This window comes from Pecten maximus, chromosome 1 (genome assembly GCF_902652985.1).
Source record: "Pecten maximus chromosome 1, xPecMax1.1, whole genome shotgun sequence".
Taxonomy (NCBI): domain Eukaryota; kingdom Metazoa; phylum Mollusca; class Bivalvia; order Pectinida; family Pectinidae; genus Pecten; species Pecten maximus.
In genome coordinates, this window is record NC_047015.1 from 16,862,513 (window position 1) to 16,879,006 (window position 16,494).

The 16,494-nt window shown below is 35.6% G+C and overlaps 3 protein-coding genes across 5 annotated transcripts in view; 1 reads left to right on the forward strand and 2 right to left on the reverse strand.

Annotated features, from left to right (window-relative positions):
• LOC117326424 (arf-GAP with dual PH domain-containing protein 1-like) overlaps nt 1–2,220 on the reverse strand; it is a 23,791-nt gene extending 21,571 nt beyond the window's left edge. Inside the window, exons 1-2 of one of the 2 annotated variants that reach the window (XM_033883176.1) lie at nt 2,093–2,220; nt 1,628–1,748 (exon numbers count right to left, since the gene is read on the reverse strand). In XM_033883176.1, coding sequence (XP_033739067.1) covers nt 1,628–1,709 — 82 coding nt within the window. In that variant the 5' untranslated portion in view covers nt 1,710–1,748; nt 2,093–2,220. Of the gene's footprint in view, nt 1–1,627; nt 1,781–2,092 lie in introns of those variants that run through there. The other variant, XM_033883184.1, reaches the window with a different exon arrangement.
• LOC117326441 (F-box/LRR-repeat protein 15-like) lies at nt 1,766–10,891 on the forward strand. The gene is made up of 6 exons (XM_033883193.1): nt 1,766–1,877; nt 3,045–3,123; nt 6,725–7,088; nt 7,642–7,820; nt 9,184–9,315; nt 9,578–10,891. Exons 2-6 carry the CDS (start codon nt 3,047–3,049, stop codon nt 9,759–9,761), a joined length of 936 nt encoding a protein of 311 aa, XP_033739084.1. The 5' UTR covers nt 1,766–1,877; nt 3,045–3,046; the 3' UTR covers nt 9,762–10,891.
• Nucleotides 8,222–16,494, reverse strand: part of LOC117326402 — a 32,240-nt gene continuing 23,967 nt past the window's right edge. Inside the window, exons 28-32 of one of the 2 annotated variants that reach the window (XM_033883152.1) lie at nt 16,015–16,229; nt 15,683–15,811; nt 13,099–13,208; nt 11,400–11,522; nt 8,222–9,997 (exon numbers count right to left, since the gene is read on the reverse strand). In XM_033883152.1, the coding sequence (XP_033739043.1) occupies nt 9,813–9,997; nt 11,400–11,522; nt 13,099–13,208; nt 15,683–15,811; nt 16,015–16,229 (762 nt within the window). In that variant the 3' untranslated portion in view covers nt 8,222–9,812. Of the gene's footprint in view, nt 9,998–11,399; nt 11,523–13,098; nt 13,209–14,820; nt 14,955–15,682; nt 15,812–16,014; nt 16,230–16,494 lie in introns of those variants that run through there. The other variant, XM_033883158.1, reaches the window with a different exon arrangement.

Here is a 16,494-nt window from a genome sequence, read left to right on the forward strand (position 1 = left end):
ATGTAACAATTACTGAATTAGTCAGTTCATGTACCATGAGCCAGTGTGACTGGATCAACAAGCTGAGTGTTTTTTTCTTGCAGTGATAGAATGGTTTGGTATTGTTTGATGACCTATCAACACAATAAAGGTCATTTAAAGATATAACTGTGATATGAATTAACATGATCAGCTTTGACTCATTGTCACAGGTTGAATGGTTGTGATCATCACTTTAGATAAGTCAGTTAAGTAGGAAAAAATGCGTAATTATTTATTGAATTATTTTTCTATATTATTTTCAACAGGAAAATTTTGCACTGTGTAATATATATATATCAGTAAGAGATCATTTTGGAGGGGGCCATTGGCCCACATTTTCCTTAATGACCAATTCAACATGATTAAGAAAAATCCTTTAAATTTCTATAAATGGCCAAAAAATTATATTACAGATAGTTCTTTTCCTTGAAAATAACCCATCCATTTGGTAATCCAAACTAATCCCAGTGCATGTATATATATATGATTAACAGGATAGAATGGAACATTAATCACATGGTGCACTTGATAATATATAATATCATAGTTTTGATTGTCATTCAATTGATACACAAAATGTTATTGTAAGGTTGGGGTTTTGTCATATGTTAATACAGTCCCTTCATTTTTTTAGCTTTATTCTGGCAGCACTCCAAACCTTAATAATTCCAAATAGTGTTGGACTATTCCAGTAACAAAGTGTTATCCATCAATATGTTTTTTAAGTCTCGATCCAGAGGAAACACAGGGTACTAAATTAAATATGTAAAACACAGGCCTACTAATATAATGCTGTCAATGGTGAAGAGTCTTTTTTTATGTTCACTGAACACCAGTACTAACGTTACTCATAGATCTCTGCTTTACTTCAGTGTAGCGGAACTGGACCGGGTCGATCATCGGCGACCAGGTAGCTCAGTTGGTAGAGCATTCGGCTAGTGTTCGAAGGTCCTGGGTCCGAACCCAGTCTGGCCGTGCAAGTTTCCACTCCTACTACATTTGGTGCCTGTGACCAAATCTTCTTTCAAGTGATGTTAATAGTTGACATGTGGATACCTGAACCTGGGTTGTGAGTTGTTAGGACTTCAGGGTCAAAGACTTTAAAAGGGAGGGAAGAGTGTGGCGGAACTGGACCGGGTCGATCATCGGCGACCAGGTACATTTTTGTAGCTCAATTGATGAAGCGTCTGGCTAGTGTTGCGAGGTCCCATGTTCGAAACCCAGCCTGGACGTGCATTTTTCCACTCATACTACATTTTATACTTTATATAATTTACTCTGATCGTGACAGGCGCCTGTGCACGTGCATTCCATACTTGGAGAAATCGTTGAGTAACCAGTAACATATCCAGTAGGAACAATAGCACCATATGGCATGCACCTATCTAGGTGCAGCTGTTTTTCTTCTCCTAATCTCAAAGCATATAACTGTACTAGGAGTAGGAATGACCAAACGAATCAACATTGAGACACAGGGACTGACAACATTTGCACCTGTCGTATGAACGTCACTAATGAGCACCTAACAATCGCCTACAGAGTCAATAACAAGGACGTTTTTTTTTCAAGTGTACATCTATATTGTGATAATAAAACAATATCTTACCAGGCTCCCCACACTCGGCACACGTGTTATTTCCTGGTATCGTCAGCAGGTTCAACAGCCGCTGTCTATTAAGGTCCGCCATCTTTGATATGGTATATTACTCATTTTCAACTACCGCCTTCTAAAAATAGAAAATGTCTAGGGTATCCCGCTAATGACGTCACATTTGCGGAAGGAGGTGAATTATAAATGCTTCACCGAAGGACTTGTTTAACAGCCTTAAAAACAAGACTTACAGACTACTGATCAGGTACCACGTGAACTTTAACAACAGCAATCCTGAAAATCACATTTGATATAGTTTTATACTTTCTCCGCTCTTTCAGGCTGGTCAGCTGTAACCTCCGAAAAAGCTGAAGAAGAAATTCGTAACTCAGACAACTCGTCCGCTTTACCGTTATATATTTTATAGAACGATGACAGCTAGATGAGACGTTTCGCCCACAAAAACATATCGGTGCTTACCATTAGCGGAGACATATAGAGAGATAATTAACATCGCTATTTCCCCGTACAAGTGGTGGCTCCCTTTATTCGTGACCACTCAATCATATCCCTTATCGAGAGCGCCTTGCCCCCTATCAAACACACGCGAGCACAGGTAAATCAGGCTTTGCGCATGTGTGTATCGATGTACTGGACTTATTCGACATGTTCTGGTTAATTAATCCGCCATTACGTCAGACCAAAACATCGTCAATTTTAAATACACACAAAAAGCACATCGTTTTATTTAGGCCGCTACAAAAGTTACCACATTAACCAAAAACTATCATACTTATGGGATATAGTCTTATAGTCCGTGCACATTGTTGTCATTTATCCGTATTTTCGAAAATCCACTGGGTCCTATCGACATGTCCAAGTTTTGTAATTAAGCAGCCATTACGTCAGACCAAAACATCGTCAATTTTAAACGCACACAAAAAGCACCGTTTTATTTATTCTGTATATATGCCTCTGCCATTAGACATAACTGTTGTCACCATTCCTAGCCATATTTTGTTGTGCTATCATAAGTATTCTCATTTGTTTTGGTACAAATTCTACATCGTTAGTCACTATCAATCGTACATTGTTGGTCACTACAGTACTAACAAAGCGCATTGTGATAGAAATGGTCTACACTGACTTGTAATTTGCTGTTTTAAAACAAAATAATTTTAAGTCATTAGTCACAGTAATATATGCACATGGTTCTACATTTCAAAATATTTTATTGTCAACACAACAAGTATAAATTTACATTGAATATCGTACAGAATTGGTGTTGGCAAAAGGGATTGGACAACAGGCTCAGCCTATATTAGTTATTGGTTCTACGTTGTTCTTCACATAATTATTACTACATGTACTACAAATGTTAGGCAGTACATCAAATGCTTCAATAAAACACATTGTTTGGAATTGTTTGTAGACATGATGCTAAAGAGAATGACAAGCAAAGATGCAGAGCTAGAGGACACCAGCAAATGTCCAGGAAATTTGAAAGAGGAGTATGTATTACATTTAGTATTTGACCTACATTTTGTGTCTTGTCATTGTGTTTCGTTAGTTGTCAGTTTTCATTTGCCTGCACGGACTGGACTGGCTGGAAGGGTGGGATCCAAAAGGGAAAAATGAGGTAAATCCTTTAAGTCGCTACTAGTCCTGAGTGACTGAAAGGCATATGATGAAATTTGGTTTGGAGTACTATTGGGCAAAGGAGATTCAATGTGGTATAAATGAAGGATGTGGCTCCTCATGGGCCAGATTGGTAGGGGGAAATGAGATCAATCCTTGAAACCTGAATGACTTACAAGGATTTATCTCATTTTCCCCTCAAGTCTTAATGAATTTTGATGAAATTTTGTCTGGAGTATTATTTAGCAAAGGAGATCTTTATGTTTTATAAATAGAGATTGTGGCTCCTTGGGGCCAAAGGGGCCAGGCCCAATACGGGAAATTGATTTAAATCGCTACTAGATCTGAATGACTACTGGTAAATGGATTTTGATGAAATTTTGTCAGCAGTATTCGACAAAAGAGATCTTATGGGAGGGTGTGGCTCCCTTGGGGGCAGATAGGGGAAATATTGCAAAACAAAACAATAAAAACAAACAAAAAACTCTCCAGAATTTGGTCCACATTTGGTATGAACCATTGTTGGGAGAGGCAGCAAAAATTAGGAAAACAATTGTAATATAACTTAATGGAAGTATTGTGCCACAATATGCTGAAATATCCAGATGAGCGATGCAGGCCCTGTGGGCCTCTTTTTTTACACACATCAGTGGAAAATGTGAAAATTTGCTTTAAACCCCAGGTCCTCCTGAACACATTTCAACCACCAAATTCAGTCTGAAAAATTTCTGGCAGTCATTTTGCCAAGGAGGATGCGGGGCCAGAAATGGGAAGTAACATGAAATTTTGCTTTATGCTTGAATTTTGCTTGAATGGTTTTCATCCGAGTAAGATAACTGGGATAAAAATGATTTCTTCAATAAATGAAGTTGATCAGCCTCTTCTAAAGAGGAAGTTAGCTAAAATTTTGCTTTAAAAAACTATGCCTTCTAAACATATGAGAGGATTTCAACCAAATTTGAGTGGAACAGCACCAAGTTGAGGGCAATATTTCAAGTATGTTTTGCCGACTTCTGAGGATAAGGGGGCATGTCCCATTAAAGATAATTGGCTGAATTTTTTTTCCTGTATACCTTATCTTTTCTGTAAAGCTTCTGAGAAAAGAAACTAAATGAAATGTGCAATGTTTGATTATGTCTCGTACTGTCATTCAAGAGAGTTCTGGCTGTATTTTTCTGAATACTGATAGGCTTTTATCATCTTTTTCTGTTTCATTCAATTCAATTTTTTTTTTTATTCCAGGGGCCTTACAGCCCAAAGGTTTACATAGTTAATTGACATTAATGAACATGTTGTAATAAACATAATTTCACATTTGGAGAGTGATCGATTGCGACGTAAACACAATTTTACATATATGTTCTTATTAATTATATAAGTACTCTTTGAGTCAAAGTATTACACAAATATTGTGAAAGACACCGATATGTATACTTTGCATATAGATAGATATTTATGTGTACTGTCTGCAGTACTTGTTGTTCCGACTGGAATAAACATTACATCAATACATCTCAATAGTAATGAAATATAATATTTGAAACGAACACAACAAGTATTTACTTATAATGCTTCTGACCTTCGTTTATATGCAAAATGAATAAATTTTCCAAGATTACTTAACTCTTTGACATTTTTCACACTCATGAGTTGAATAAGTTTAAAAATGCTAGGTCTGCGATAATAGTATGGTTTCAAATATTTAGTACGTAAGTCTATGTAAAAAGAACATTTCAAAATAAAATGGAACTCATCCTCAATATCAATATTATTGCATAATGTACATCTCCTATTTTCTCTTGTTACATTCCTGTATCTTCCACTCTCTATATTTAGTTGATGCGACGATAATCTAATTTTTGATATGCACTTCTTGTATCGGTGATCGATAGGTTTCCTTAAATAAAATTGCAAGCCAAAATTGTCTATCAAATGTTGATATAAATAACCTTTTGGAGAGTTTCGAATATTACATAGCAGTTCTTGAATATGAATTTCTTGGAATTTGCTTTCGATTAATTTGTAAGTAATTTTACTTTCAAAAGTGCTGTTCCATAAATACCCTAATCCTAGTTTTTCTAGTTCTAGTTTAATATTCACTATCCACTCATCATTATTTAGTAACCTGTGTTCATAGCATGCTCTCAACACACAGTTATCAGTATCTTTAATTTTAGTCCAGTATTTCAAAATTTTCAATTTTCTAACTATATACATAGGTAATCTGCCTAATTCAAAATAAACTAAATCGTGACTAGTACTTTTCCAAACGCCTAGACTTTTTTTACAAAACAGTGAGTGTACTTTTTCAACCTCGGTAGCTTTGTGAAAGCCCCACACTTCACTAGCATAACTTAAAACACTGGTAACGTAGGTATCAAAAACTGAACATATCGTTTCTATATTAAAATAATGGTTTTTCATTTTATTCAGAAGTCTGAAATACGCTTTTCTCCCCTTTTCTGCGGCATGTTGCTGTGTTTTATTAAATTTGCCATTATAGTTAAAAAGCATACCAAGGTAGTTAAATTCGTTCACAACTTCAATTTCTACCTTATTATAAAACCATTTCTCATCTTCTTTTAAGCGTCCACCATTCCGAAATATTACAATTTTTGTTTTCTGAACATTAAGTTTGAGTTTCCATTTATCATTATATGTAAACATTGCATCGAGCATTGATTGCAAAGCGCTCGGTGATTCTGCAATTAGAACCGAGTCATCGGCGTACATTAATAAAAATATAGATATCATACCCAATTCAACAGATGGACAGTTTTCATTGATGAAGTTGGTTTCACAATCATTTACGAAAAGACTATACAAAATTGGCGATAAAATTTCCCCTTGAAAGAGACCAATTCTGTTAGGGAAATACTCTGAAATGCGGCCATTATATTTTACACGAGATTTGACATTATCATACAATGATTTTATTATCTTTAGTAACTTCCCTTGGATTCCTTGTCTAATTAACTTACTCCATAAGCTGCTTCTATCTATGAGGTCAAAGGCTTTTTTATAATCAACAAAACAACAATATAATCTTCGCTTATTTTTTAAAGTTCTACTAATTAATGACTGGAGTGCAAATATTGCATCTATAGTTGAACAACCCTCTTTGAAGCCGAATTGAGCGTCAGAAATAACGTTATTGTCTTTATCCCATATCATAAGTCTTCTATACAGCTTAATCAGAATTGCTGGAAAGGCTTAGCGTTACTATGAGACATGCTTAAGATGAAATAAAAAGTCACCATTGTCAGCAAAATGGCTGACATGAAGAGGTTATTAATGTGATGAAGTGTAGATGTTGTCAGATTTTGATCAAATTGGTACTTTTGAAATTTGTCAGGACAATTAAAAGAAAGAAATTTACATCATTGTAATGCTTATTTCAGATAGATTCAGTTTTAAATAATCTTATGTTATTATTGACATTCTTTTAGACTTTGACAATGTTATTTCTTCCAGAGATGAAGACAGTTTGAGTTTGTTTGACCTACCATGGGAAGATGTTCTCTTCAGAAAAGTACTGCCCCTTCTTCCCCTCACTTCACTATTCAAATTCCGAACCGTCAGCTGGATGTCAAAGGAACTGATAACAAATTATTTCTCACAGACAAAGTCTCTAAATCTGTGCCAAGTTGCCTTTCGAATGACTCCAAGTGCATTCCATATCATGACAGACAGTAACAATAGCCTGGAAGTGATTGTGTTGAGGAATGCTAAGGACTGGCTCTCGGGCAATCTCTTCAAACCTCTCATTCACAAGTCACCAAAGCTCATCAAGGTGGACCTTACAAACTGTCAGACCATCAATAATGTCTGTTTACAGGTGAGAAAGTTAAACATTCCTTTGTCTAGGTTTACAGGTGAGAAAGTTAAACATTCCTTTGTCTAGGTTTACAGGTGAGAAAGTTAAACATTCCTTTGTCTAGGTTTACAGGTGAGAAAGTTAAACATTCCTTTGTCTAGGTTTACAGGTGAGAAAGTTAAACATTCCTTTGTCTAATTTACAGGTGAGAAAGTTAAACATTCCTTTGTCTAGGTTTAAGGGGGAAGTCTAAGTTAAGGAACTTTCCTTAAATTCTGTAATGCTTTTGCTGTAGAAAATGTTAAAATTAAGAAGTTGAGGAATGTTGACGATTGCCAGATTTCTACATAGATTCCTTTATGCCTAATGTTATTTTCTACTTACAACTTTGTGTTAAGAAACAAGCCAAGATTTCCTGTAAATTGGTTGATATATTATTGAGCAGTAAACAGAACCAGTGCCGAATAAATTGTTCCTCTAAATAATTCTGGGCACATAAAACTCAGATACAGTACAAGAACTTAGTAGTGACATCACAAATTGATATCCATGCTATGTCTATTTAACACCTGAGGCCCTGGCTGGTACCTGTAAGAACCTGAAGGAGCTGTACCTGCGGGACTGCCATTGGGTCAGTGTGGAGGGCATCAAGACATTATCCCTCAACTGTAAGAACCTGGAGAAACTGGATCTGACTGGATGCTGGGAAGTTAATGACAGTGCTGTGGTTGTAATAGCAATCTATTCTCAAAAGTGAAGTCCTACTCAAAAATTGTGCTCCATGATTTTTAGCTCATCTGCCTGAAAGGCAATTGAGCTTGTGCCATGGTATCTGTTGTCTGTCTGTCCTGCCGGCATCAACTTTTCCTTTTACACAGCATCTTTTCAATACCAAGAGGCCCAGTATCATAATGCTGAACCAGTAGCATGATGGGATGAAACCAGAAGGACTTCCAAATTTTCTGAAATTATTGACCTTGACCTACTTTCAAGTTAATAAGGGTCAAATGTGTCGATTTTTTTTATCAGCCTCTTCTCATTAACCGAAAGACCCAGCATCATGATACTGGGTCAGTTGCAAGATATGCTAGGACAAATGGCTACTAAGTTTGTACAAATGACTTATGTTCTAGGTCACAGCAGTGCTTATGATTAATATCTGTTTTTTTTTTTTTTTTTTGGTTCCTGAATATAAAAATACCAAGACTGCGATTTGACATATACCAGTTACTGATAAGAAAGTGTATTAATTTGGTGTTGTAATAGATTTTGACAGACTGTAGAACAGGTGAGTGATACAGGCCGATTGGACATCTCGTAAAGTGGAAATCTAATAAATTTTGTAGGTGTTGAATAATGTTGCTACCTCATATATTGACGTAATCATTTCAACCTTTTATTGGCTGTATCCTGATCAGCTCATATTATGATATTCTGCAATCACCTTTCATTTGAAAAACAATTCTTCATAAAAATAATGTTTAAGCTTGCCAAAGAATACCACCTAAATACTCTAAAATTTATTAAAATTTCAGTTTTTTTTTTTCAAAAATAATATATTAATAATTAATGTGTGGGGACATTGTTTATATTTTGAAGGCTGGTCCCATGGCCCCAACCTTGACAGCCTTCCAATGTATTCATGTTCCTGGGGGATTAAAATGTTTTTGTATAAGAAATGATTTATTCTCAAAATTTACCTAGATGTATTATTTTCACCACAAAAATCACTTCTTCTGAAATGTGAAAGGAAAATGCAACTGATATGATTCCACTTCTGAAATGTGAAAGGAAAATGCAACTGATATGATTCCACTTCTGAAATGTGAAAGGAAAATGCAACTGATATGATTCCACTTCTGAAATGTGAAAGGAAAATGCAACTGATATGATTCCAATTTGGCTTTAAACTCATTTGTAAATCAATTGGAATAATAAAGATATCATATCAATTTCACAAAATTGAAGGTTTTTAACCCAAAAATACAGCAACATTAAATTCACATCATCTGTAGGGTGTGTTGAGATATAATGGTGTATATTAACAGAACATTCAAGTCCAGGTTAAATTGTTACTAACAGTTATTACAGCTGTAGTGCATTTTGTGTTACTCAGGTTGAGGTACCTATCTGTTGCCAAGATCTACGGTTTAACGGATCATGCCATAAGCTCTTTAGCAAAATCCAGCAAGTCATTGGTACACCTCAATGTTCAGGGATGTTGGAGACTATCGGACGACTCAATTAGGTCAGACAGAATACACTGTATATTTAAACAGATATTTATTTTTAAAGAAAAAATAATAAAGAACATCAAATCATCTGATTATCATGTGTAAATCATATTAATACTTTATATCACAGTCAATTTTACAGTTATTCACGCAGTTAATACTTAAATAAATATACATTTTCTCTACTTCTAACGATGAAAAAGACATTTCGTAATGTTTGATGTATTCAAAACAATGCATGTTCATCTAAAATCAATATTCAATTATCTTATTCAGAGACCTTGCGGAGTACAGTCGGACTTTGAAAGTGCTACAGGTACGGGAGTGCCGTGATGTCACAGAGGGCAGTTTGGCACGTTTACGTGTCCAACAAGTTAAACTTGATGTTCGACCTCCCCCTCATCTCCGAAACTTGAATATTTTACATACACAGAATCAAAAACTCAATGTTCAAATATGAAACAAATTTTTGGCACAATTAAGTGTAGTCATAAATTCAATGATCCAGTGATCACAGAATGGGAAGTTCCTCATCCGAGTCACTAGCTTCGGCGCAATCCAGGAGGTCAGCGTTGATCAAGCGACATTTCTTCCTAACCAGCCCCACTGGACTTTCTGATGGCACAAAGGGAGATGACTCCGGTACAGTGACATCATTCTCTTTATCATGTTGAGAACATACAACACTATTTGTTTCTGAAAAGTAAAGATGGGTCTTGAGAAACTTGAAACTCTGAAAACTACACAATACTAAACAACCATCTACAAATCTCAAACAACTTTAAAATATTCAAAATAAAGTTTCTCCAATCTATGATAATTCGGTATTGTTCTAGAATATCTAGTCATCTTAGAAAAAATATGTTATCATATGCACGACAAGAAATGACATATATATATATGCAGCTGTTGGAGACTGTGGAAGGTCTCCTCAATGTATTTTTCAATGTATTACTTATGATCAGCCTTGTTTTTAGAATGTATTTCTAAATTTCTGAGCAGTTTCAATTGAATACATTTTCAAATTAAATCATTGATATCTGTCTCACTATGTTTAAGAAAAGATTTATGATGAAGGGGTATGCTTGAAAGTGTTTCTCTTATCTGATGAGTGTATCGTTTTCATATATAGAACTACAGTAAAATTGTTTGTGTCGAACACACTCATGTCAAATAAAATAGATGAGTTAAATGGTAAGCTTGGTAACAAATTTTCTCCTTTTTGATTGAAGTAAATTAAACATGGATGTCTCTAACACTCTTAAGTAAAATACAGTGGCTGTGTCAAAATCCTGTTTTTAGTCACTACTTTAACATCTGTAATTTACTTTCTCCAGTTACGTCAAACATTCACAGGTGCCAGTTAGGACAGCCAAGTAAAACCTGTTGAATCTTAAACATATTGTCCAGGGTCTCGCGTTCCTTAGGATAACAAAGCTAACGGACAAGCTTTTGACAAGATTGAAATGTACGACCAGGTTGTTTGAATCATGATTTACAAGGGAAATGTATTTTTTGTTATATCCCGGAACCATTTATAGAACCTGTAAATATTTTGTTGAATTAAAAATAAATCAAATGAATTCATTATACTTTTGTTTAAAGCATTCTTTTGTAACACTTCAAGAAGATTAGACTATAATGTCTATATTCTTGAAGTACATTGACATGACATACACCAGAACACTAAATAAGGGGAATAAGCTCTCATGTTTATGTTGACTTGACGTGATATATGCAGGAATACTGGATAAGGAGAAAAGTGTTCAGGTTTACTTTGACTTCAAAGAGACAGGATTAACAAAGATTTAACTAGACCAAGGAAACAAGTTATATGGAATAAGATACTATTGTAAACATATTTACTGAGGTGTGCTCAAATTTTAGTGCATTACTGAATTAAAACAGATTAACAATGATAAACTGGCACACCCAAAGTACTTGTTATAGAGAATAAAATACGAATTAATACAATGAATATAGAGAATAAAACACAGAAACTAATTAACACAATCATAATGTTTACAGAATCATGTTAAATACATGTAGATAGAGGACTGGTCATGTCAGGTGACAATGGATAGCATGTCCTGTTTACCTTGACTAGATAGAGACATTGGAGGGCTACAAGGTGTGCTCATATTATCTTGTGACTGGCCGTGATCTGCGTTCCTCAGCTGATGAAGAAAGGTGTCAGCATCACAGACACCCCCAGGTTGGCCTGAAACAAATAATGTCTATTACTAAACAATGTAATATTTGATATCTAATTTCCATTTCATTATTATGAATGAGTTTTAATATGTTTTGTAGAGTTTTGTAAATTTTCTGATAATCACATTATACTGGCAGGCTGTATCTTGTTTGATAGGATAATAACATTTTGTACAAAATATAAAATTGTGTTTAGATCCAAACTCAAAATTGTAATCTACATGATGTATTGTAAATTACATCTCAATTGGTGAAAAGACCACTAACTTTCCACCCCTTGTATAGTGGAGAAACCACACCTCTTCCTTGTATGTCAAATGGTGACATGACTACACACTTCCATTCCTTGTATAGTGGAGAAACCACACGCCCCCTCTTTGTATAGTGAAGAGACTACCAGCTTCCATCCCTTGTATATAGTGGAGAAACCACATGCCCCTTCCTTGTATAGTGGAGAAACCACACGCCCCTTCCTTGTATAGTGAAGAGACTACCAGCTTCCATCCCTTTTATGGCAGCAAGACTTACAGAATCTGACGTTAGGGTCTGCTTGGTTGACAGAGATATGGCGACTCGAGTGTAAGATTTGGCTGGTTAGCTTGAGGCTTTCTGAGTGTAAGGTTTGACTGATCAGCACAAGGCTAGCTGAGTGTAAGGTTTGACTGATCAGCACAAGGCTAGCTGAGTGTAAGGTTTGGCTAGTCAGCTCAAGGCTTTCTGAGTATAAGGTTTGACTGATCAGCACAAAACTAGCCGAGTGTAAGGTTTGACTGATCAGCACAAGGCTAGCTGAGTGTAAGGTTTGGCTGGTCAGCACAAGACCAGCTGAGTGTAAGGTTTGGCTGGTCTGCACAAGGTTTGCTGAGTGAAAGGTTTGGCTGGTCAGTTCAAGGCTACCCTGCTGAGAGCTGGCCAGCCTAACAGTTTAGGAACCCTACCCAAGGAAGAAACCAATATTTGATTACTTTTCTCATATGCATACAAATAATCTCCAGTCTGATGTACCATCAACTTATTTTTTCTGACAAAAACCAAACAAGCCTAAGGATGAGTAGAGGGAATTCCCAATTCACAATAATTACGTGTACCATAGAAATAGTTCATAATGGTTACATCATAGTGTGTGCTAGTTGTCTTTCCCTACCTTGTGTAAGATACCAAGGTAGTTATCTCTTTACTAGCAAAAATGGGACCAACCTGTTAAGTATATGAGAACACGTTTTCCTCCTTTTACCTGACAAAGAGACCAGATGCAATCTCTCCCCTATATAACACAAGATTAGATATTACACTACCCCTCTCATATGGCAAAGATACCATACACTTTCCACCTCTTGCATGACTGACACCCCCATATTTTCCGCCCCTTGTATGGAAGTGAGACATTTTTCACCCAATGTGTGGTGGGCAGATCACATCCACAATGAATCTGACATAATACAGGGGAGTAAGAGAACCCTTTACCCCTTAGCATTGAAGCAAGGGGGATCTCAACCATCATGTTGGCCTTCTTATGTATCTAGCATGTAATGTTGACGTTACATAAATGCCAGACACTGTTGATATGATCTGACTGAACCTACCTCCACAGAGCCGAAGGACCTGACCCCATAGCTGGTTTCGGGATAAATTGCTTTTGTTTCCAACGATCAGCAAATGGTGGCGAGCTCGTGTGAGGGCCACATTGGTTCTCCTAAGCAAAGAAATATTCAAGAAGAATGGTAACTAATAAGGTGTAAAATAATATAGTACACATTCACATGACATTTCTACTAATTTAAACATTCTTTCAGTTTAAAATTTTAATCTTTTTATTAATTGCTTTCTTCTATTTTAAAAATGAAAACCTTAAAATCATCTATTATGTCATAGGCATATTCATCATGTAATTTGAAACTTAATACACATGTATTGTACGTTGAGAGATAAGAGATATGGTTTTCCTTGGATATGTAGATCTTTATAAAGCAACACTGACATTTTTAAGAGATTTTAGTGTACTGATATTTAAGCATATAAGTGAATTAAAACAGATAAACACAATGATGAGTTGGTACTCCCACATTACTTGTAAATGGAAACAATACAAAGAAACTAATTAGCACACTCATGATTTAGCGGAAATCTTTCTGTACAAAAAACGCTCAAATAAGATCGAAGGTAATATACATTTATAGCATTAAGTTTGATCTTTTCTATATTTTTCTACCTTAATTTTCTCAAATGTTACCATATGTTGACCTGCTGTCAAAACATGACTATACAGTGGACCCGCGATAATCCGGACGCCGATAGTCCGGAAAACTCAGTCCGGACGGAAAAGCACGGGAACGGATTTCCGTAACGTTATTTGTACTCACCAGTCCGGAAATTCGGATTCCGATTCCGGAAGCCCATTTTGGGAACGGAACGTACTTTTCATTAGTAAATTTCCCTCAATAATCCGGACGATTTTTTCACCACGAGGAGAAAAAAATGTCGGGGCAAGTCACCCGTGTCGCCAGGTCATAGCCCCGGGTGTTTACCTGTGTTACAATGTGTAGCTTTTGTTTTTATAACGGTACATTGCTTTTTCTCTACGACCTAAATGTTACAGAATTTATGCACAAACATACAGTACGTGATACGATAATTAATCAATCTCAAATACATGTAATAAATGTATGATCGGTAATTAACATTTGTATTGGGTAAACACAAATATCGGCTTTGTAACACCGTTACGTGAAACGACGACTCATTGAAAGATGCATGTTATTAATTACATACACATTTACGTATTAAACAGTGATCACAAGAACTGGGTTGATTACACACAAATTAGTCAACAGTCGTTTGATACTTAACTAAGCGTCACATTGTTAAGTGAATACGGGTTTAATCATTATCGGACATCTTGGGTAGTTCTCGCTGGTGTCGCGTACTTTTAAATAGATAGCTTGGGGTTTCTGGTACGTAAAAATCATAAAAAAAACATGGACTGACGGTAAGTTGTAAAATCCGGGTATTTTATTTAAGGTATTTAACGTTTGTAATTTCTACTTGTTTGTGAACCTCCGGGACGTGACACATGTGTGTTGTTTGTAGATCACATATGCCCGCTATAAATAAAACAACTTTCACTTTACATGTTCTTTTAAAAACATAGTTTATTTTTTACTTTCTACAAAACAAAACAAGAATCATATCAGAAACATAAGTATATTTATTGTTAAAAAGTCTGACAATTAGACGTGTTTATATGAAACGTCCCGGATTGTATATAATCAAGGGAGATAACTCTTACACGTCAATTTTTTGACCTGGTACACGAAATTCGGCAGTCCGGAAAACTCGTAATCCGGACAGTTTGGACTGGGAACGAAGGTGTTCGGATTATCGAGGGTCCACTGTACTTTTGTTTTAATCTTCTGATCAGTCCTTAATTGAACATGGATATCTATTGACAAAGAAGATACAAATAGAATTTGAGAAAAGTCCATGCTGAAATAATTTGCTGACAACAATCTTCAACAGTCAAAATTGAATTTTGTTTTTTGATCAGTCTCAATATTGAACATTCATATTACTCAAGTGATCAAGAACAACCTAAATATGAATTTTGAGAAAGATCTGTGACACAAAACTCTATCATGTGCTTTTTAGCACTTCTTTAATGTAGTAACCATGGTTTTCAGAAGTTTGAAAGGAGGGGAAATCCCCTTCCAAACATTTCTTTGTTACATTATGTTTATGTTACATATATGTGTTTTTAGTCAGTAAAATCTACAAGTATATGTGTGAGTATTTTGAATGGTTATCTTACTTTATTTAAATCTCTAAGATTAAGATAAATTCCTTATTTTTCAGACTCTGGATAAATAACTACAACATATCCCGTAGCTAGGCACCATGGCAACACACGTGTAAAATCTCAGAAAGGTCTTTTCATTAGTGTAAAAAATTTCAACTCCCAAGATAAATGCTTCTTGACCATATTGGTTTCCAATCTGTCCTCAAATATAATATGTATAACAATTTCCTAACTAATTTCAGACACTATTTGAGGAACAAGAATTGTTTAAGGACAGGTGATGGAAGGAAAAAAAGCTGATTCGAAAGGCCCATCATCTGGTGAAAGTCAGTTTAAAAATGTCAAATTTTCATAGGCTATACCAGCTGACTTACTTGTGGTTGTCAATGAAGCCAACCCCGTTTGTACGGACACAGGAAAGGATGATGATGTCATGCTCGCCTCCCTGGAAGGCATCGACTGTGGATACTCGTGTGGCTTTGATCTCCTTGCAGTCGTTACTTCTAAAATACAAAATGCAGCCTGTTAGTCATAAACACAGCATCCTATTTAATGTAACATCAATATCTGCTGCAAACTGACTAAGAACTGGTCTTTAAACCTCATACAAAAATTTCATATCTCTGAAGCAAAATGACCCAAATCTTTAAGTAAGAGCATAATGTTGAGGTCACAGGCATACTTCAGGGTAAATTTTAACACATACTGGACATTGGTTAGGAGGCTGGTGTTGATCTTGAACATCTGAGACTTGTAGAGTGTAATGACACCAATACTAGCAGGTTCCACTCCTCGTACCAGGAGTGCTTGTATTAGGGATGTCACAAAAACTGCCTCCTTCTCATTGTAGAAACTACCTCCATCATCAGCCTGTTCCTGGCCTTTACTGACATCGTAGAAACATAGGGTGGGGACTTCTGGCTGAAAAGAGAAACCATGAAACATATAAATGTACTTATTTTATCATTTTTTCCTATGTATTTCAAATTTGAAATGGTTGAATACTGTGTTTAAGATATCCAAATTCTGTACATAAAAAAAAACCCATTCATGCTGTGTAAATGTTTTTATTATTATAGTTTATTTGTTGGCAAAAGAAGAAGAAAAAAAAAAAAAACATTTTGTATCAGATGGTGACACTGGTATTTACAAATGTTAACCTAATGGTACTCTTTATCTTAAGTGA